Below are 22536 nucleotides of genomic sequence, written 5' to 3'. Positions count from 1 at the left end.
GGCCAAAGTCATGTTTGTCACTTTATTGGAAATTTTACCATTTTTCAACTTCGGGTATTTATGGAAGAGGATTAGGGCCACTGAAAAACAAAAGTGGGCACGTCTTTTTCCCCCTGCTTTTCCAGAATTCTGAGAAAAAAGTCACAAGTCTGACTTTAATCTCAGAATTTTGACTTTTTTCTCAGAATTCTGGAAAAGAAGAAAAAAAAAAAACGTGCCCCCTTTTTTTTTTCTTCTTCTTCCTGTGGCCCTAATCCTCTTCCGTAGGTACTGTCCAGATTTTAGTGCAACAACATTAATTTGCCTTGGACATGACTGTTTGGCTCCTCCTTGACTTCTCAGTGTATTTTAAGCCTCATTTGTTTGCGGAGTACTGCCAACTAACCAGTAACACAAAAACCTATCACTTTCTTTCTGTACACATTACATTAACTTCTAAACTGTGCTGGATATGAGAGAGGTGAAAAAAGGAGCTACAAAATCCACAAATTGTAGGCAAAAAATGTCATTTATTTTGACTTTCATTCCCCACAAATATTATTTATTTGGATATTGCAAAAAAATACAAAAACCATTGCAATGAGTCAGGGAATTATGACTCCAGTTGACACTTGAAAATTAAATCAGATCGATGTTCAATCAGGTATATATGTAATATTAAATATATCAAAATTAAAGGGACAGTGTTTTTCTCTGACTTGCTATGTGGATATATCTGTTTAATATACTGGAATCTACTTTAGCAGTGCTCACAGTGCCCAAAAACACATACAAAAGAATACACTACTCCGCAGCAACATTTCTTTCTACAAATCCGTAAACACGTGCAAAATGTGCATCTATTCGTGACTTACAGACGCACATCCTTTTAGTCCTTTCACCACTTTACCGACTCCACTCGTACCTCCATGTCGGCTATATAAGTAAGAACACCTGGTGAATTCATATTTTGTCTTGAAATCACAGGGGTTGCTCCCATTTACAGCACCACTTTCTTTTCAGTTAAATCCTCAATTTTATTATTTCCACCCATTCTTCTCCCTCGTTAACATGCTGTTCAATCTTCTGTGCACGAAGTGCCGAACTCGTTACAAGCCTCGAACCTTTCACCCTTAAACTGACGTCACCATATGTAGCAGAAAAACCCCCCCTCTATAGTTTAGTCTTTTTTTTTTGTAGTGTAATGAATTAGTCTGCAGATGAAGCCACCGTCCTACATTCATAAGACAATTATGAAGCTGCCTGGCAATGTGTCATAACGTGATAGACTAAATAATTTAATTATTATACGAAAAACTGTGATAATAAATAACTCATTAGTCATTAAATGCACATCTAAACTTTCTGAAGGTTTGAATATTATTTTCCTCCTTAAAACAAACATTGAGAGACTTTCATATTGAGATTCACATTCACTGTTTTTATCAGTTTGCTTTTCCTTTTTATTTGTCAAAACTGGATTTATTCTACTGTCATTTCTTTATATTTTCTTTCCAAGGAGCCAGTCTTTCTTGTAATTTTAAAGTGGTCTGCAGCAATAGTTCTTCAGGCTTTCTGGAAGACTTTTCCATCATTTTTAGTCCCATCCTTGTACCTGAACATTTTCAAACGAGAGAAAAACGCCCAAATGTTGTGTCAGTTTGACGAGGAGCTGAAACACGTTAGAATTGTTGATCTATTTTTCTCTAGCTAATTAATAGCAAAAAGAAACCAAACAAAACTGAAAAAAATCTGTACTTGGATAGGCGATTAGCAAATTTAGCAAGAAAACCTCACATATTCACATTATCTCACTGATAAATATCTGATAAAGACATTAAATATCCAAAACGTCCTTCATATTGGATATATGTCTTTAAATGTAAGGCACTTGGCTTTTACCCCACAAAGACTCAAACAGAATAAAATATTTGATTCAAAGGGTGAGTCTCTGAAGCCCCGCTGACTCGCTTTCACCAACAGGAACTATTATCATGGGATCTAAATTGGAGCCAAATTCATTGTCACAGGGATTAAAGTACGGATATAGCTCCTCGGTAAAGAAACACTCAGTGAAAGAGTAAATAAGTGTTGCAGCCTCCGTGTCCCAAAATGATATTTGACCTCGGTCGTAATCCACAAAAACCCCGATCCGCTCCACTTTCCCAAAGTGTACCGGCTCATCCGGAGAGTTGAAGGTTTCAAACTTATTTTCCAGGAACCACATGGCCCACAGCCCACTACGCGAATCCCGACTGAGTGACCCTCTCCTCTGGACCGACGCAGCAGCCATGCCCAGACACCACTCGGTCTTCTGGCCCACGTAAACCTCGAAGTAAAACTTGCGGGATGAGAAGCTTCTGTTTCCCAGAACTGCAAGATGCTCAGTGAACATGCTTGGGTTCGAGATTTGGTTTGCCAACCATCCTGAGCGCATGCTGTATCTTACTTGTTTCAAGTCGTCCGATATCATGAGCAGAGGATGAGCCGTGTCCGGATCCAGCAAGACGTTCACCTCGTACTGCTGCATATATCTGAGCGTGGCTTTATTTGACACGTCTGATCTGTCGCACAATTTTTGTATGTCTGTGTTCATTTTGTTGAGCGTTGTTCGCAGCTGGGAGACGGAGTTTTTCAAAGATTCGCCTATGTGTTGTATCTCCAGGTGTCGGTTAAAGCTGAGATGGGAAGGATCCATTGTTTGAGGCAGGACAGAGGAGCTTGGGTAGTGCCGGAGAAAATGGAGCTGATCTTTAGTCTGCTTTAGCTCAATCAGCTTCACACTTGTCACCTGCAGCTCTGTGATCTCCTTCTCCATATCACTAATTACCCCTCCTGCTTCTTGTTCTACAGTTTTTTGCTTCTCCTCGATGACCGCGATGAGCTCTGTCTGACTCTTCTGAATCTCAGACACCAGGTCTGTTAGGTCCTGCACGCCGCTGGCAGTCACCTTTTCAGTTTCTGTCTTGCTTAGCTTTACTGATTCCTTCACTTTCACAACGTTCTGGAGCCTTTCCTGGATCATCCGCTGCACTTTACCCTCAGTGTGCTCCAGCAGGTTCTTCTTCTCGTCGTACGCCCGCTCCACAGGAACAACAGAGTGCTCCTTGTGGCGGGAGCTGGAGCAGACGTCACACAGCAGAGCGCTGTCGTCTCTGCAGAACCACATCAGCAGCTTGTTATGTTCCTCACAGATGCGCCCCTCCAGGCTCGCCACAGGTTCAATCAGCGTGTGCTTCTTCAGTCCAGGGGCAAGGTGATGAGGCGCCAGATGAACGTCGCAGTATGAAGTCTGACACTCCACACATGATTTAATTGCTTCTTGCGGCGTGTCGGTACAGATGCCACATAGCACCCCAGCTCCAGGGCTGGCCTGCAGTGAATGAGCACTCCAGGTGTCAAAATCTTTAGCTTTAAGCGACAAGACGTTTGACGCGAGCTCTGAAATGAAAGTGTTGACCTTGAGATCCGGTCTTCTTTCAAAAGCGTGATTACAGACAGGACACCGACAGACTTGCGCATCTTTCCAGTAGGTTTCAATACACAACATGCAGAAGTTGTGTCCACATGGAGTGGAAACTGGGCGAGTGAAGACATCCAGGCAGATGGGACACAGAAACTGGTCCTCAGAGAAGAGACTGCTGCCAGATGCCATTTCTAAGAAAACAGACAAACACTATTAAATCTAGGCCAACATTCAGATTAGCTGCTTTAGCTAAAATAAGTTCATGAGCTATTCTGGAGCTTTTAACAGCAGCTGTCACTGCATTTTTAGTGGAAGTTACATTTTTGCCTAACTCTTTAAAACAACCCCCGAGAGTTTACTTATATAAGCAAAAGGCTTATCTTTGCATTTAGTGCTGTAATTATTTAACGCTGACTTTAACCATTAAAGTTAAAACTCGAATGGCAGGTTTCGCTCTGTTGTTTTCAGGCTGCAGAACAGGATGCGACCTGTGCGATCACCTTAATGAGCCTCAGTATTGCCCGGGAACAAATTTTTCCTTTTTCAGCCAGCATCGTCCTGATAACATTCAAATCACTTCATAACCAGATAGTCTGCACTTAAACCACAGAGCAAATGTACCAAACTGCACCATCATCGAGACTCAGGATTAAATGGACCCATGCTTATAGACTGGGTTTTTAATAAATGCCATTCTTTCTCGTTTCATTTTCTAACTATGTATTTGCATCGTTTTTTTTTAACCTGTTGCTATGTAGTAAATAGGCATTTTCCTGTATAAATAAAGATGAATTTATTGCTAACTTCATGAATCTTTATTAACTTTATTAACCTTATGAATTTAAAGCCACTAACCCATATAAAAACAGCACCTGGCTGTGCAGATCTGAGCTGCAGATCTCTAATAACATAACTACTGATGTTATTCACAAATAGACTGATTAGATGAGCTAATGTGAGAGCTCACTATATGGAGATGTGGGGTAACACAAACCCACAGAGCAGACAGGTCTGGCCCGAACCTGGTGTCAAGCCGGCACTGCTGGGTGACTTCTGGCATGGGTAAGTGGTATGTCATCCAGATATGGGCCATGCCTGGCATAGATGGCACTGTTTATGTGATGGCATGCCACATCTGGCCTGATTGTGGTTTGGTTTATGTGGCCCAGGCTCATAGAAAACAGGTCTTCCCTGGATCCGGCATCAAGCTGGCCCTTCTGACTGACTGGTGTCATGGCAGGGTGTATGTCAACCAGACGTGGGCCAGGTCTGGCAATGACAGCACTATTTATGTTCCTATTTTCCTATTTTAGTTAGAAGACCCAAATGCCATGTTGCAATACTATACTGCTATGGTAGCCAACGTTTCAAATGCAGGTTTGACAGGTTTGTGAGTGTACACTTTATCCTAAACCTAGTGAGGGTTTACTCATGTTTACTACTGGTTGGCTATAGCGCAGGAGATAGAGCAGGTCACCTACTGATTGGAAGGTTAGTGGTTCGATCCCAGTCTGCATGTCAAGAGTTTGAATGTAGTTATGAAGCACTCAATTTAGAGGAAGTGGGTGAATGTGGCATGTTGTATAGAGCACTTTGTGTAATCTGGGAGAGTAGAAAAGCACTATATAAGAATCAGTCCATTCACTGTCTGAACAGAGTTTTCTCATGTTACTATTGTGTTCTGGCACATGTTGTTATTACATGGCTTGATTAAGGTACACATTAGGCTGACATCTGGGGGCAGAGCTGAAACTGTTCTGGGTCAGCAGTGTGTCTGCAACTGGCCTTGTGCGGGCCACCTCTGACAAACCTGATCTGGGCCACCAAAGGGTCGTCATACTTTGCGGTATGTGGGCCATGTGTAAGCACATTGTGTGGGCCAGATCCGGGCCATACAAATTTTGCTATGTGGGTATAAAAGCACACTACAGTCACTATGCACAAAAAGTGCAGTAAGGACAGTTAATAAGATCGGATATATTTCTAAATTCAAAAATGTGGAAATTCACAGATCTGGTCAGATTTAAAACTGGTCAAATAATATTCAGAAGAAGAAATAATGTGTTACCAAAAATTTTAAATGTTAAGTTTTCACAGACAGAGAGGGGAGCTACATTTGAAAAAACACAAAGCGAGGACAACAACGAGGAGCATGCAGTTAACAGCCTGTGGAGTGGTTTTGTGGAGTAATGTGGAGAAGGCTATACAAATATAAATCAGTTAAAAAAATTATATAAAACACCAATAAAGCACTATATGGAAGCGGTGGGGTGTTAAATCTTTATATTAAGAATGACGTATTATAAAAAGCAATACTTTTGGAGAGGTGTAGTTAAATAACTATAGATCAGTGTATAAAGGTGTATATGTTAATATAACACAGGACTGTGCATTTGATATTTTTACAAGTATATTTATAGCATATATGTATATTTTAGATTGTATAATTAAAACAGATATATACGATGAATTAATACAAATTGAACTGGATAAGACCAACATTTTTTTTCCATGTGAATGTGATGACTTTTACTGATTTATACTGACTTATATTGATTGATTAATATTGAGTCTTACTAAAAGGAGTTAGTAGCTATCACAGATGATCGTAGTTGTGCATTAAGAGGAACTGCTCGTTTGATATCTTGAACGTCATTATTTATATATTGATTTATTCATTTTTAAATCACATGTGATCATATTTGGAAGTTAGTTAATGCTTGCACTAGTTAGGGTGGATGGTTACCGAGCTGCCACTGTGATATTAAATAGGATGCTGATTTTGGCAACCAAACAACAGACTTGAAACAAAATGTACCTACTGGGGAAAATAAACAGCTGATTCCTTTTCTTCTTATATCTCAGTGCTGAATAGGGCAAACCCAGCTGTCAATCAAAGGGCTTACACCCCTTATAATCAGGCTGGTCTACGAGTCCCTGCCTCTGATAAAAATTTAAGAAATTCCCAGTGGGGTTAAAGTGTAAGTAAAATTGGCTTTCACTTTCAGTCTGAGAAGACTAGCAAGAAGCATGATCTTAGCTGTTTCAGAGCAAAAGCTACTCCTAATCAAATAAAAGAGGATTAAAAAGGATTCAGAGTGACAGATTTTGCAGTAGTCTCATGAAAAAGACAGAAACATTTCTACTGAATATCAAATACTCACCTGGTTGTTGACATCAGAATTTCCTACACTGGTGAAGTCTTCTTATATCGCTGAACCAGGGCGGCTGTCTCACATTCTGCACTTAGAAACCGTTGTTTTCAGGATGTCTGTGAAGAAAAGTTATGTACACGGATTGTTGGCTTTGCAGTTGATGGTGGAGTTGTGGTGATGGGCTGATGGGGAGGTTGCAACCACATTTCTGCGTTACATCATCCCTAATATAACTGTCATTTAGTGCATCGTTCACATTTAGAACTTGTGGTCCATGATGCTGTAAAACACATTAGAGAGCTGAGTCATTTTCACACATTTATTAGTTCGTTGATCTCAGCAAACGAACAAGTTTGCCTCCTTCTCAGTCGGAAGATTCGCAGATATGGGTAAAAGAGGGTTTACAGATGACAGATTTCCTCTATGGGAAAAAAAATATGTCATTAAAGCAGAGAAAGAAAAAATCTGCTGGGACAGAATATCATATTTTGTGTTGTTTTGTAATTGGCACAGCTGGCCAAATAACACAAAGTGAAAGAAGTCACAAACGAAACAGTCTGTATTGCCTCGTTTTATTGGCAATAAAATATTACACATTTTAGTTTCACTTAGAAACTACACAGCAGAGTATACGCTATTGTCATATGTTTAAGTTCTGAACTTTCAAAATTCACAATTATTCTATAAACATTACATTGAGAATAGAATACATTTTAAAAAAAAGTTCTAATAGGCTTAAAAATATACAGGACCACTCTAGTTTCTAAATTATTTTCATGGAAAAAGAAAAGCACATATCACACTCTGCTTATGATCCATATGTTTAAGCCTTTGAACAAGTAGAAATTTTTTTTATAAAATCTCCACGCCTTGTACAGCTGCCATGAATGGGGGAAATCATCTATAAGAACCAAATCTGTTTTTTCCTCAGGATGTACAAATGCTTTTCAGTTCAGTTCAGTTCAGTTCTTTTTTATTTCAAACATGCTCTCCTGCTGTAAGTTTAGGCATCTTAACACACTCCTCTTTTAAAGCTAGCATCAAGTGGCCACTAGAGAAACTGTAGTTTCTAGCACTTCTATTAATGGATTCGGTTTTATCAACCTTTCCAGACTTGTTTTGACACAGTGAGGCAATGAATGAGAGAAACCACTTAAACTATTACTCATTTGGCCAACTATGTGTGGTACACAGGTATCATCCCACTCTGTCGGTAACCTTCAAATAGACTGGCAACTTCCTTGAACTTTATGCTATTGTTGGAGTCATAATCAGATAAACTAAAAAAAAAAAAAAAAAAAAATTATAAAATTAGTCCCACGTGGCCTTTGTATCCTTGGCATATGCAGCTGGAAAGTATGTTGTTATTGTTACTTTCACTTCTCATGCTTTTTGCCCTAAAAGCTGCAGTTCAGAGTTCACTACGGACACCGGAAACATAGTGAAACGTGGGAAATTCGACTCCGACAATTAGACAACAAATATCTTCAATCGGGAATATCACTAAAGAGATCGTGTGATCATATTTTTGAGCTGTGACAACATTTCTCAGCTAAAAGGCTTTACCGGCAAAAAAGTTTATGACCGTACAGCACATAAATAATATTAATTGCAGTAGCTATGTGTTATTAAGAAAGCTTAGGTTACTAGTGACTACTTACTTGTTGCTCCTCGTTGGTGTGGGAGTGAGAATAATGAGTGTGGCTCAGTTCCCTTTCTCCAGAAGTATTTTGCTTTTGGTTTCCTCAGTGTCAAATTTCCTTAAAGGGACAGGCACCCTTTTTCTTGCTGCTTGCTCCGCATTCAGGTTTTGAGTCCAGTATGAGGTTGATTTAGATTTTTTAATTCTTAAGGATACATTTGTGCTTTACTTCAGAATTGCTTTTCCTCTTATCTGCCTCCAGTCTGTCTGTGTGTGTTTGTGTGTTGCAGTGTTGGTCACTCTGCAGTGAAATCTATGGATGTGCGTTAGTGTGTGAGGTGAGCTTCAGGGTTGCAGGGCGGTGTGTGCTGAAGAGATAAGGGTTGGGGGTTGCTGATACACTGCTACCATTAATCATGGTTTAGTAGCCGCTTGGCCTCCGAAACCCCCGAAGCTTTGGTGAGGGAAAAGTAAGTTCTTTAGAGGAAGATGCAACGACTCAAGAGGAAAACACTCCTGTAGCTGTAGAAAACAACATTCAGTCGAGCTCTTTCTTTGGTTTAGGGGGTTTTCATACTTACAGATCAGCCAAAGCGAAACTTGAAAAGACAGAAGAAGAAAAAAAACACTCACTAGCCACTTTATTGGATGCAACGGCTGTTCAACTACCTAATCAGCCAATCGCATAGCAGAAACTGCATTTAGGTTAACATGGTTAAGATGACCCGCTGAAGTTCAATTCAGTATCAGAATTGAACAGAAAGGTGATTTAAGTGACATAAATGTGCAGTGGTTGTTGGTGCCAGAGGGGCTTATCTGATTATTTCAGAAACTGCTGATGTACTCATAACTATTTCTAAGGTTGACAGAGAATTGTGTTACTGATGCAGGAGGAAAATGGCATAAACAGCAGTTCAGGATCCTGTTGTATCTAATATAAGTTAGATGGTAGGCTGATGTAAGCGCATTAGTGCTAAAAACTGCTCATTTCAGTCTGTTGCTAGGTGGTTGTTAGGCAACAAAAGGCAATATAGATAAGAACCTGCATGTAGCCCGAGTTGGCAGACAAAGTTGTGTATTATAGTTAACATTTTGTTGATATTTGTAATGAACTTGGCATAATTTTCACCGGGATTGTTTTATTTTTTCCTCTTAACTGTCTTCGGCTTGTTTGCTGTTGTGCTGTGAATAAAAAATGTAGTGACTGATTGTTTGTGCCACATTAAGCAGATGTTGATCTTTCACAGGAACGAGTTTGAGGTGCTGCTGCTCTTTCCACAGAGTGGAAGAAAAAACAGAAAAATCATTAGCAAACATCCTGGATATCTGTACCAAAGTTCAGCCACCCTTCCCACATTTGTCACAGAAGCAAAGGACTAATGCAATCAGCAAAGGTTCAGCCATTGTTTAACATGTTATAGTTCAGTGTGGCCCTGCAGACCAACATTCCAACAAATATGCAAATACAATAAAAAGATCAAGTAACTAAAGTCAGAGAGATCCTATTTTCCACTCTACTTGTATAAATCATTTACCTTTTTAAGTGACTTTGCACCTCTGAGTGTGCTGTGCAGTGCCTGTATGTGCACCACTCTCCCCATTATATTTTTTTGCATGATTTCTTTTCATTAGCGCATTCTGTGTGCGTTTTAATCAGCTGCAGCACAAAACCTGCTCTACATTTTGTGGCCTAATTTTGCTACACTTTGATGTCAGCAGTTTCCCTCTCAGACTGTCGAAGCTTCACTCACCCATTCCTCCCTCTCAGAGAAGATTACTGGCAGTATCTGGCCACCACCGTGTTAAATAAGGAGGTTCAGGGTCATGGAAATTTCCCCAGTTCACCATGGATCAGTGTGGTTGAATGCCTTAGAGGGGATCCTGCTGCAGTACTGGAGAATCATCCATGTAGGGTTTTATGTTAAGATATAATAAAGACACGGGGATAATGTGATTTAAATAAGACCCGTTTTACTCCCATTTCACCTCTCTTTTCCCAAACTATCTCTTTTATTCTCATTGTCCTCGCTGACCCAAATACCCGTCCTTTCATCCAAAACATCTCATTCTCTCATCTTCCTCAACATATACTTACTCTCCTCTCCCTTTGGTGTGCAGTGCCTCTGTCATGCTCTGAGGGATTCACAGAACTGGGATACTACAACGGCACCGTGTCGCAGACGGACTCTGGTGCCCCCTGTCTGAAATGGACTGAGTTTCCAGACTATGTCATGCAGTACCCGGGCCGCGGCCTGGGTGACCACAACTACTGCAGGAACCCGGATCGCGAGTCCAACCCGTGGTGTTTCTTCCGACAGAACTCAGGAGCAATTGGCTGGGCCTACTGCGACTGCCACCAGGGTATATCCACAGACGCTCTGAACAGTTCATGCATGATTAAAAAAAAGTTGACCTTTAAATGATTTCATTCCACATTTAGTGCTGTGCGCATCCCCCCCCAGCAGATTCAAATGAAACATTTGTTAGCTGTTGGTTAAGCTGTTCACAAGGTTTTCACACCAAAAAAAAGGGGAAGATACTCTTTTATGTAAAAGGTAATATCTGCAAAACAACTGCAACAATTCAAAATCCAAAGAAATTTGGTGTGTAAAGATAAAATTCTATTGATACTTGGCAGTCATGACTGATTAATGACTGAGCTGCAATAACGTGTGGACCCTTTGTGCACAAGTTCCTTAAACTGCATTATTTTAAATGTCCAAAAGGGGAATGTGACGCTGTTTTTCATTTTATTTATTTTAGTAAATATTTTCCTGATGAGTTTATATTCTCAATGCAAGTTTGAAGAGTTCTTTAAATCAGCAGGATGTTCATTTTGTAAATTGTGGCTCCAATTACAGTAAAACAGTCATAAACCGAACCCCAGTTCCTCTTGTAATGAAGAATAATTTCTAAATCTGGTTTCTGGCATGTAAAATCTAAACTTTCTATATCAGTATTACTCAATTTAAAAATAAGCCTCTGACTGGCTCAACAACCAATTTCTAAACTGATTAGAGTTCCAGGTATTTCAAATGTTACCAACATCTATGAACTTAATGTATTTAATAGAATAACTGCTTTCAAATCCATGTGATTGTGGGGCTTTTAGTATTTATTTACACTCACCTGACACTGAGGATCCCTTTTTTCCTTCACAACTGCTTCAGTTGTTTGTGGCTCAAATTCATCTAGATGTTGGAAACAATCCTCAGAGATGTTGGTACCTACTGACATGATAGCATCACATTAGTGATGTGAATCTCTTGTTCCACCACATTCCAAAGGTGCTCAGTTGGACTGAGATCTGGTGACTGTGGACTCACTCAGTCAGTTCAAGAAACCTGTTTGAGAATACCTGATCTTTGTGACTCAGCACGTTATCCTGCTGGAATGCTTTCATGTTGTTTACAAAATGTTCTCACACTAACATGTGTGTGTTGCAGCAGAAATCAAGACTCAATAGACCAGGCAATGTATTTCCAATCAAATGCAAACTGTAGCCTCTGTTTCCTGTTCTTAGCTGACAGGAAGGACACGCGGTGTTTTCTTCTTCTGCTGTAGTCCATCTGCTTCAAGGTTCTACATGCAGTATGTTCAGAGATACTCTTCTGCATACCTTGTAATGAGTAGTAGCAGGACAGAGGACGCTTCTGCTCACTACATATTTTTTCTTTTTCAGACCAGTCTCTGTAAACCTTAGAGATGGTTGTGTGGGAAAATCCAAGTAGGTCAGCAGTTCCTCAAATACCAGCCTGTCCAGTACCAACAACCATGCCACATTCAAAGTCACATTTTATCCACTTTGTGTTGCTCAGTTTTAACTTCAACAGTATCATTTTGATTAAATGCACTGAGTTGTTTCCACATGGTGTACCTAACAAAGTGTCTGTTGAGTTAATTTTATCTGATAAATGTAAATGCTTTTTAAAAAAACAAAACAAAACAGGCCACTGGTTTTGTGTCATCTTGTAAAACTGGTCTGCTGGGAAAACAAGTTTAGTTTTGTATAGCTATATATTTGCTATGAAACAACAGACAGCCACAGATGATTACGAGCTGTTGCATGTATTGGAGGGATTAGCATTTGAAGAGACAGATATTCCCCTCTGGACAAACGAGTTTAAAGGATGACTGTCGATTTTAGATACACCTGAAACCAAACTTCAAAGGAATGCTAATGTTTGTCTGCAGGATGTGTCAACAGACAAGTGCTTGATAAAGTGATGTAGAGGTGTTCAGTGCTGAATATTGAATCAAACAGTGGAGCTCTGCCAGAGATACGATCACAATCTAATAACTGAATAACAAACACCTTGATGAGCGGTTAGCCTCACAGTATGTGTGATGCCTGTGAAGACGAGTTTGTACTGAACTTATTTGGGTTATTATGTCAAAATTATGTTTATTATCTACTTGTGTTGCCATTGTGAATTTTTGAGTTTTCTGATCATTAAAATTTGCGTGTTTGTGATTTTAGGTGCTACACGTCTGGTTGGCAGCTCGATCTCTGGCAGCGGGCGAGTTGAGGTTTACCTGAACGGCCAGTGGGGAGCAGTGTGCGACTCTCACTGGACAGACCGGGATGCCAGTGTGATCTGCAGACAGCTGGGTCTGGGGTAGGTCGGATGAAACATCTGCTACGAGTTACAGTGACGTGTGACTGATGTAAAAAGTTCATTCTCACCGGTGACGTTTCTATTTTCAGCGATATCGGCACAGCATTGCAGCACTCTCAGTTCGGCTCGGGCTCTGGCCTATTTCACTACGAACGTCTAGGTTGCCGGGGTGATGAGAACACCCTGAGTAAGTGCCGGAGCAGGATGTTCGTCACTGGTGACTGTAGCCATGGAAACGAAGCAGCAGTGGTGTGCGCACCACCAGAAGGTCAGTGTGACTTCCACAATGTCGTGGCAAACGCACCTGCATGTTTCGGCCCATACATAAGAGGCACAGAGCGATTCGGTACCAATAAAATGTGTGTGAGAGCATTCAAGGTGGATGCTGCTGGATCTCATGCCATCTTTTAAACTCCTCTCAGGCAGTGGCCCTCCTCTGCGACTGGTTGGAGGTGAGGAAGACTTTGAAGGTCGTGTGGAGGTGTTTCATGCAGGAAGGTGGGGCTCTATCTGCGATGACCAGTGGGACGACAGGGACGCAGAGGTGGTGTGCAGACAGCTCGGTTTTGGGTACGTTCACACCTCCACCACAACTAGATAAGAGATGTATGGAAACATTTTGATCTTTGTCCTAGTTTAAAGGTTACGTTGTGAGCCTCAGGCCACAGAGACACCTACTGTAGTAGGAGAGCCACAAATGTACAGATGAAGAAAGCAAACACTATGCCTGTTTTAAATTGGCTTTCTATCCCCTATAAGGTCTTCTCCTTGTGCACCTCTGGACCAGGTCCAGAACTGCTGCTATTTCTAGATCACTCCCTGTATGTCCTGTTCTCACCACCTGGCAAGTTGACCCAACTTTCATGTCAAGGATCGTCACCGGCTCGATCTCTGCTCACGAATAAGAGGCCAAACAGTTTTTAGGGGATAAGTGTACTCCTAAAGTAGCAGGCAGCATATGTACTGCGGTACCTGCAGAGTCTTTTATGTCTGTCACATGTTCTCAGCATGAACCTGGTCTCATTGGTAAAGAGAACCGGGTGCCACTGGCACTGCCTAAAGATGATGAGTGCTCATGCATCCCTCAAAGTCTGTTTGCGACAGTTAGGTTAGAAGAATGAACTTGAGTAGCCCGCTGCAGGTCCCTGTGTCGGTCTGACAGTGAGCCTCCTGATTGTACAATCGTACTCAAACAAAGAAGTAGATAACGGTTCAGCTGCTGGCTTGTCCTTCTATAGCCTTGCCCAGCTCTCCTCTTGTAACAGCCCGGAGACACAGCAAACCTTCCTGTGATGGGACGTATGGATACGCCAGCCTGAAGGAACTGGAGCATCTGTGCAACACTCAGAGTGTAGTATTCTGTGGCCACCACCTGCAAAACCATTCTGTCACGAACCAAGGTTCATACACACAGAGTGGGGATCAAAAAGCAGACTCAATACAAAATTCACAGGAACTATGTACAGATTTATTTCTCTAACATAAATGATCAGGAACAACCAAGGGAACGAGAATAAAACTCAAGCCGAGGACCTGAAATTCCCTGGGAAGCTGCAACAGAAAGGGGAACAATTACTTGTGTGCAGGAAGGGAGAGAGTCAAAACTAAACCAGAATTAGAATGCTGTGGCTTACAATCAGAGTCAGACCGTGGGGCTTGGATGGGAGGGTGTCCGTGGGAGAGAATCCAAGGAGGGAGAGACGGAGACTGAGGGAGTTCTCTTGCATGCAAAACATGCAGGAGATGTCTTCAATTGCCAGACGGTGACCACTAAGAGTGACTAACGGACTGGCGTGGAGCAGCCATCCTCGCTGGGTGAAATAGTTCTCCGGTAATTGGTAATTAGATGGAATACAGGTGCGATGCTGTCGACCCAACCCGAGGGCATAGCCACTGAGTCAACACGAACACTACCTGTTCCCACGGACCATGACACATTCCCTTTTTGGGACAGTTGTTGCTGCTTCTCAAGTGCACCTGTTGTCAATTTTATTTGCACTAAAGCAGATGAAATGGATTCACAGTGGTTTATGGTTCCAAATTGGAAAGATTGATATCCCTGAAGTTTAATTAACGTTGTGTATACTGTGATGTTTGTGTGTTCCCTTAATTTTTTGAACATGGTATATAAATATGAGGTTGTGTGCTGTGTATTGAACTCCCCCAGGGTCTCTGACTGCATTTACATTACTGTAACTCTTTGATGCATCTGATGGAGAAAGAGCAAACGGCACATTGGAAATGCAGGATTTTTATTAGCCAAAGCAAATGTATCACACCACCTGCCCTAGATGCCCGATTTGGCTCCCTGTGACTTTGTCCTTAAAGTGTCGCCTTTTTGACTCAGTGGAGGAGATCCAGCACATATCCCAAGTGTGCAGGTTGTTGCAGGGCTGCTCAAGGAGACGACCTTTAGGGGGATAGCAGCCCAATGTAAATCCGGTCCAGGTTTTTATGTGTGGAGTTGCATAACTTTTTGACTGCACCTTTTGGTTGTGCAGGTGTTTATTTGTCCCACTCTCAGTGGAAAGACTAATGGCACCACAATTACACAAGATTTACAGGTTTGCAGTGTGGCAACTGAAACTGACTGAACTGATGGGGCATTGTGGATGACACAAATATAGGGAACATTCAGCTCTGGAAATTTCACTAATCACTTTACAAACAGAAGATGCCAGTATCTTTAAAATCCCAGAAATGATCCCTCCATCCATCCATTCGCTTCCGCTTATCCTTTTCAGGGTCGCGGGGGGCGCTGGAGCCTATCCCAGCTGTCATAGGGTGAGAGGCAGGGTACACCCTGGACAGGTCGCCAGTCTGTCGCAGGGCCAACACACAGGGACAGACAACCATTCGCACTCACACATTCACACCTAGTGACAATTTGGATTATCCAATTAACCTATCCCCACAAGCTGCATGTCTTTGGACGGTGGGAGGAAGCCGGAGTACCCGGAGGGAACCCACGCAAACACGGGGAGAACATGCAAACTCCACACAGAAAGACCCCGGCCTGATGGTGGAATTGAACTCAGGACCTTCTTGCTGTGCGGCAACAGTGCTAACCACCGTGCTGCCCCAAAAAAGATTTAAAACTGAATTATTTATCAGATGCCGTTGAGTAAGCTGGAGATGTTCAGGATTCTCCAGCAGAGCAGATTACAGTTTGTCTCATCTTGAAAATACTTCCTCACACACAGAATGTAAACCCTACGGAGAAGAAAGTGAAGATCTTCCTCCATGTTTAACACGAGGTTGCATTTCATCTCCCGAAACACCGGGGGACACCTCACCATCTGTGTTTGTGCGTGTGATTAATAGATGTCCTGACACTGATGCACAGGTTCCCACACAGCTGTGTACAGCTGTGCGCTGATGTGTTTTGACACGCAAAACAAAACGAAGCAAACTCGATTTGTTTTTCCCCACATGGATTGTATTCGTTATTTTTTGTTTCGCTCTGCAATAGATAGAGAATACGTGTCAAACATGTAGACACTTTGCATGCTGGCACTAGCTAACACTACTCCTCCCTGTGAACAAACAGCAGAGGAAGAAAAACTCAAATCTGTGACAATAATCAATTACAAGTAAGAGTTCTGCATTTAGTACTTTAATTGGAAGTGCAAGTTTTTAAATATAATGAGGAAAATGGAGAAGTAAAAACATTAAATGTAAGTAATGAATGAAAAACACAAGGTTTTACTTTCTTTAACTGATTAAAAAAGTAAATTATTACACTAATAAATAATTCACAAATGAATTGATGATTCATATGAAAGAAAATAAGAATTCTTTTAAAAATTATATCTGAGAGGCTGTAATTACAAATGTTCAGTATACATTTACCATCCGTATTTGTATTTTATTTATACAATGTTTATTTGTAAAATTTAAACAACACATGTTAACACGAGTGCATTTAAACAGAATGCAACTATACAGTGCATATAAAACGTTTAGCCACAGCTACCTTGCAGACCGTGTCCCTGGTTGGGCTTTTTAAAGACACAACATATCAATGCAAATATCAGATCAAACAGAAAACAGCAACAATGACCACACAAGCCATAATTTTGCCTGTTAATTAAAATTTTTAAGATTTGATGGCAAAGAGTTCAGAATCTGTGCGCCTTTTAATATTGAAGAAGCTGTACTGAATAAATTTCACTGTATAAAATCATTTCTAGATAATTTCCAGCCCTTCCCTGCTTCCCGTACTCTGATTCCTCCTATTTTTTCATATTTATAAATAACAAATAATTAGTTGATGGTTTTCCTGCAACATTTTGTACAGGGTGGGCCATTTATATGGATACACCGTAATAAAATGGGAATGGTTGGTGATATTAAAGTCCTGTTTGTGGCACATTAGTATATGTGAGAGGGCAAACTCCTCAAGATGGGTGGTGACCATGGTGGCCATTTAGAAGTCGGCCATCTTGGATACAACTTTTGTTTTCTCAATAGGAAGAGGGCCATGTGACACATCAAACTTATTGGTAATGTCACAAGAAAAACAATGGTGTGCTTGGTTTCAACGTAACTTTATTCTTTCATGAGTTATTTACAAGTTTCTGACCACTTATAACATGTGTTCAATGTGCTGCCCATTGTGTTGGATTGTCAATGCAACCCTCTTCTTTAGGACTTTAATATCACCAACCATTCCCATTTTATTACGGTGTATCCATATAAATGGCCCACCCTGTAGTTTGATATGTTTTACTTTTCTTTTTAACAAACCTGCTGCATGCTATTTTTAGGTTAAACATCACTTTTAGCACAAGCAGAAGCACAAAAGGGCTTTTTATAGCAAGCTGGGATTAAGAAGACATCACAAAAAAAAGCAGTTTATTATTTTGGATGATTTTATTTATTCAAAGAGTATCTTTAGAGTATTTTTTGTCGTAGTCGTGTTTTTCAGAGTTATATCCAGCAGACTGACAGATTTTGTGTCAATGAATCGTCCTCCTGGGAAAGCTGATTGTTTTGTGCGACACTGTGTAGCTTTATCAATGCCAAATTGTTGGGTCTAAACATGCAACCCTGCTGGAATCAGACCACGAGAGACTGCGAACAGAACACAAGATCCACTCGTACGTTTTACTTCCAAGGGGAGACTGCGCTCAGAGCTAACACAAGCACACCTGTAGCCAACTCCAAAGCTCCAGTCTCCCCTCACAGCTTTTACTCCGTTACACAACCTCTCACCGTAAAACCCCTGTGGTGTATCGTAAAACCTAAGGCACTGTGTGTGTGTGCATGCATGTGCAAGCACGTGAGTGCATGTGTATGTGTCTCTGCAGATGTGACTTCCTGCCACACAATATATGCTTACAACTGTTCAACCACATTTCCTAGTTATCCAAAGGTCATCTCCCCTCACCTGTATATGGCTTAACCCCTTTAATGGTTCGCCATATACAAGCACAGGCGAGCCCCTAAATGGCCGGGAGTAACCATCCCTTACCAGATAAGGAACCAGAAGCTTTAGATGGAATGTGCCTGCAGTTAAACACTATACCCTTCTCTACCATCCTGCATGTGGGGGAGGAGAACAGAAGAATATCTAAACATGCAGTTTAAGACAAGGTTTACAAATTTAAGCACAACAATGACAACATTTAACAATTCACCCCAACACAAATGTTGTGGGACGACAGTTTTGTACTATTCACTGTTTGGCTGCCTGACAGCATTTTATCTGATCCCTTTGTTTAAGTAAAACTGCCATCACTTTAGATGTTTGACTCTGTCAGTTAACCTGATAAATAAACTGAGGTGTTGAGGTAATTGGTTTTTAACTATTTATTAATGGCCTATTTATTCTCAGGTCCCTCTACTACCCTCTCTGCTCCTTTAGACAATATACTTATCTTATCTTAAGTAACCTTCTGGAAAAACCTGTGTGTGTGTGTTTGTGTTGTAGTGGTGTGGCGAAAGCCTGGTCCTGGGCTCACTTCGGTCAGGGTTCAGGTCCCATCCTGCTGGATGCGATGAAATGCACAGGAAACGAGCTGTTCCTGGATCAGTGTCCTCATGGCAACTGGGAGCAGCACAACTGTGACCACATGGAGGATGCTGGGGTCTCCTGCAGCCCTTATACAGGTACATGCACCCAAACACACACATACATATACACAGTCACACATAGCAATTGTACACACTGATGAGCTTAAAGCTGCTATTTATAGCCGCTGGGCTCCGAACATCAATAAATCATTACTGCATAGAGCAGCAACATCCTGTTTGTGACAAGTAGGAACAGGATTTATGTGAGCCGAGCAGTAACATATCAATACATGTGACCAAACTCCAAAAATACAGATTTTAATATTAATTTCAGATGTAGCATCTATAAAACAGAATCTTCCCTTTGAGAAAAGAGGATCTGATTTTTGCTTATAACCACAAAATGTTTCAGACGGTGTGGTGCGTCTGGTTGGAGGAGACAGTCCCTGGGAGGGCCGAGTCGAAGTGTTTCATAACGGTGACTGGGGGACGGTGTGTGACGACCACTGGACCCAGCAGCATGCAGAGGTGGTCTGCAGGCAGCTGGGTTACAGGTATGAACACAGTTTTAGTCTTTTTGCATGCAGCTTTTTTCAGTGAAAATTGCAGCTGCACTCTTTGCACCCCAAGTTTGCCATAGTTACAACTAAGAAGACTGCTGTTTGCATTTTGATCACTTTATAAGTAGATGATAAACTCTTCTCATCTCCAGGGGTCACGCTGAGGTCGTATCTGATGGGACGTTTGGCGAGGGCGTGGGCCTGATCCTCCTGGACGATGTCCAGTGCGAGGGATCTGAAACCTCGCTGCTGGATTGCCAACATGGGATCTGGGGACGGACCGACTGCTCCCACAGCGAGGACGTCGGTGTTCGCTGCAGAGGAAGGTCCGACGAGGAGACTAATGAGGTGCCGGTCATTGCACCTTCCACAGGTGAGTGATGGGGATGATTTCATGCAGTAGTTTAGGATGAATCAGCCGATTTGTTTTTTAAATTCTGAAACATTTTTAACTTTTGGGATAATTTTCCTCAGGATCCGCCCTTTACACACCTCCAATATATTCTGGTAGTGTCACATAATGCTTTTAAGTGAGAGGGAGTCAAGTAGACAAATACATTCCTGGGAAAATTTTCGCTGCTGGATCCCTGCTTTGTGTTATGAGCATCTTTTGAGGCAAACATGTTTGTCACTCAAGGTTTTCCACTTTTTATGATTCCATCACATCCTTCCTGATAGTTTCGGCAGTGTCCCACCAGGAATTGACAGATTCTGACATCTGTGAGACCTTATATTGAGGCGATGGCTGTTATTCTCTCAATAATAACTGATAAACGCTAAAAAAGCTGCAAAGAAAACATAGTCAGAAATGCATAGGAGGAATCTGCGGTACTGAACAGGCCAATCGGAGTAGTCACAGCTGTTTCAGGGGAGTTATTGCACACATACGACGCAGATTGAACGCAGAAGTTTAAACCAACTGTAAGTCATCATTTATATACAGCCTTTGTTGTGAACAACTTGAGGCTACCGCCTTGCCGAAGGACATTACAGCAGCAGCACTCACCACTTAGATTTATTTCCCCAAACTGGCAAACCTCCAGAGCTCTCCTCCTCACCCTTTAAGCCACTCATGCCCAGTGTTTGTATGGACAAAAATAAAGATCAGGTTTTAAAAATAATAACTTGAATTAAATTTACAAAGATATATTTCCTGTCTCAGAACATAATCACAATTTTAAAGAGTTTATTTTCTTTTTCATATAGTGGAAGAAATAAACCAGTTAAACCAGGAGTATCATTGCACCGCACTGCAGAGATTTGGTGGTGCTGAAATTTATTTTGCCACAAAAGGGCAAGATGTTGCTGCAGGCCGCTGCTCGCATGCTGCCTGCCTTCCTTGTTTAAACTGGTGTTTTTCTGTCCAAATGGTTTACATGTCACATGCTGACAGCTGTGAAAATAAAGCGATGTTACTGGCTCTGTTCTCCAGAGGTCCTGCTTCTCCTGTCGACACACACAGTCCATTAGAATGAGAACAGCGGCCGGATAAAGAGACACTGGATGACATTTAACACCGTCAGCGGACATACAGCTACCGTCTCTATAGATGTGCAGGCATGAATATGAATGAGCGTTGTTTTTCTTTTTTTTTTTTTTTGGTTAGGTCCCCTGGTGCGTCTTGTGGGTGGCAGCAGCAGGAAGGAAGGTCGAGTCGAAGTGTATCTCCATGGTGACTGGGGAAGTATTTGCGACTCAGGCTGGAACGATCTGAACGCAGCTGTGGTGTGCAGACAGCTTGGACACAGGTTAATGTTTGTGAGGGTGAATGAGAGATGACAGTTTTAGTGAAAACAAAAACATACCATAAAGTCACATCTTCTTGAATGTGTGTCATCCCCAGCGGTCGAGCAGTTGCAGCTGGAGGGTTTGGTCAGGGGAAAGGACCCGTCCACCTGGACCAGGTGAGGTGCACAGGGAAAGAGGAGTTCCTAGGCGAGTGTCCCTCTCTGGGCCAGAGCATCCAGGGCTGCAGACGAAGGGAGGATGCAGGGGTACGGTGTGACATCACGCCACGAGAATCAACGGCACAGATTAAGCCTGAAGAGCCGAGCTGTGGGCTGAGGAAGATGGCCGAGGAAGATGGCAAGAGGAGGAATCAGGGAGAGGAAAACATACTCAGGTAGGGGGAAAAAATCAGGTAAAACAGAATTAATGAAAATTTAAACCTGTTTTGCTTCACTTCTCAGACCATTTTCTCTAAAATATTCTCAAAAATATTCTCATTGGTGGCTTAACTGGATAGACAAATATATGTATATACACTCAACAAAAATATAAACGCAACACCTTTGTTACTGCTCCCATTCCCCATGGGATGGACGTAGAGACCTAAAATTCATTCCAGATACACAATATAACCATCCCTCCCAAACAGTGGTCACAAATCAGTCCAAATGTGTGGTAGTGGGCACATCTGCTATATTGAGATAATCCATCCCACCTCACAGGTGTGCCACATCAGGATGCTGATCTGACATCATGAGTAGTGCACAGGTGTACCTCAGACTGCCCACAACAAAAGGCCACCCTGGAATGTGCAGTTTTGTCTCACAGCAAAATGCCACAGATGCCACAAGCAATGAGGGAGCGTGCAATTGGCATGCTGACAGCAGGAATGTCAACCAGATCTGTCGCCCGTGCATTGAATGTTCATTTCTCAACCATAAGCCGTCTCCACAGGCGTTTCAGAGAATATGGCAGCACATCCAACCGGCCTCACAACCGCAGACCTCGTGTAACCACACCAGCCCAGGACCTCCACATCCAGCAGGTTCACCTCCAAGATCGTCTGAGACCAGCCACCCAGACAGCTGCTGGAACAATTGGTTTGCACAACCAAACAATTTCTGCACAAACTGTCAGAAACCGTCTCAGGGACGCTCAACTGCATGCCCGTCGTCCTCATCGGGGTCTTGACCTGACTCCAGCTCGTCGCCGTAACAGACTTGTGTGGGCAAATGCTCACATTCGATGGCGTCTGGCACGTTGGAGAGGTGTGCGCTTCACGGATGAATCATGGTTCACATTGTTCAGGGCAGATGGCAGCTGAGAATGTCCCAGTTCTTGCATGGCCAGCATACTCACCGGACATGTC

At 42.0% G+C, this 22536-nt stretch overlaps 2 protein-coding genes across 3 annotated transcripts in view; one reads left to right on the top strand and one right to left on the bottom strand.

The window, feature by feature from the left end:
* LOC308390347 (neurotrypsin-like) overlaps window positions 1-22536 on the top strand; it is a 37015-nt gene that overhangs the window by 6058 nt on the left and 8421 nt on the right. Inside the window, exons 3-11 of the mRNA XM_080872275.1 lie at window positions 10361-10603; window positions 12723-12861; window positions 12951-13129; window positions 13284-13431; window positions 18797-18975; window positions 19292-19433; window positions 19592-19812; window positions 21046-21187; window positions 21283-21561. Of these exons, the coding sequence (XP_080728401.1) occupies window positions 10361-10603; window positions 12723-12861; window positions 12951-13129; window positions 13284-13431; window positions 18797-18975; window positions 19292-19433; window positions 19592-19812; window positions 21046-21187; window positions 21283-21561 (1672 nt within the window). The remainder of the gene's footprint in view (window positions 1-10360; window positions 10604-12722; window positions 12862-12950; window positions 13130-13283; window positions 13432-18796; window positions 18976-19291; window positions 19434-19591; window positions 19813-21045; window positions 21188-21282; window positions 21562-22536) is intronic.
* Window positions 483-8614, bottom strand: LOC308390348 (E3 ubiquitin-protein ligase TRIM21-like). Of its 2 annotated transcripts, none has more exons than XM_080872277.1 (3): window positions 8262-8614; window positions 6610-6880; window positions 483-3636 (listed from the first exon to the last, which is right to left on the bottom strand). In XM_080872277.1, exon 3 carries the CDS (start codon window positions 3632-3634, stop codon window positions 1916-1918), a length of 1719 nt encoding a protein of 572 aa, XP_080728403.1. In that variant the 5' UTR covers window positions 3635-3636; window positions 6610-6880; window positions 8262-8614; the 3' UTR covers window positions 483-1915. The 2 variants fall into 2 exon arrangements, with proteins under 2 accessions (XP_080728403.1, XP_080728402.1); XM_080872276.1 differs by having other exon boundaries at window positions 6610-6716.

Source organism: Rhamphochromis sp. 'chilingali' (assembly GCF_963969265.1).
Source record: "Rhamphochromis sp. 'chilingali' genome assembly, chromosome: 22".
NCBI classification, from domain to species: domain Eukaryota; kingdom Metazoa; phylum Chordata; class Actinopteri; order Cichliformes; family Cichlidae; genus Rhamphochromis; species Rhamphochromis sp. 'chilingali'.
Note: the sequence above shows the minus strand (reverse complement) of the source record. Positions and strands in the feature narration are given on the sequence as shown.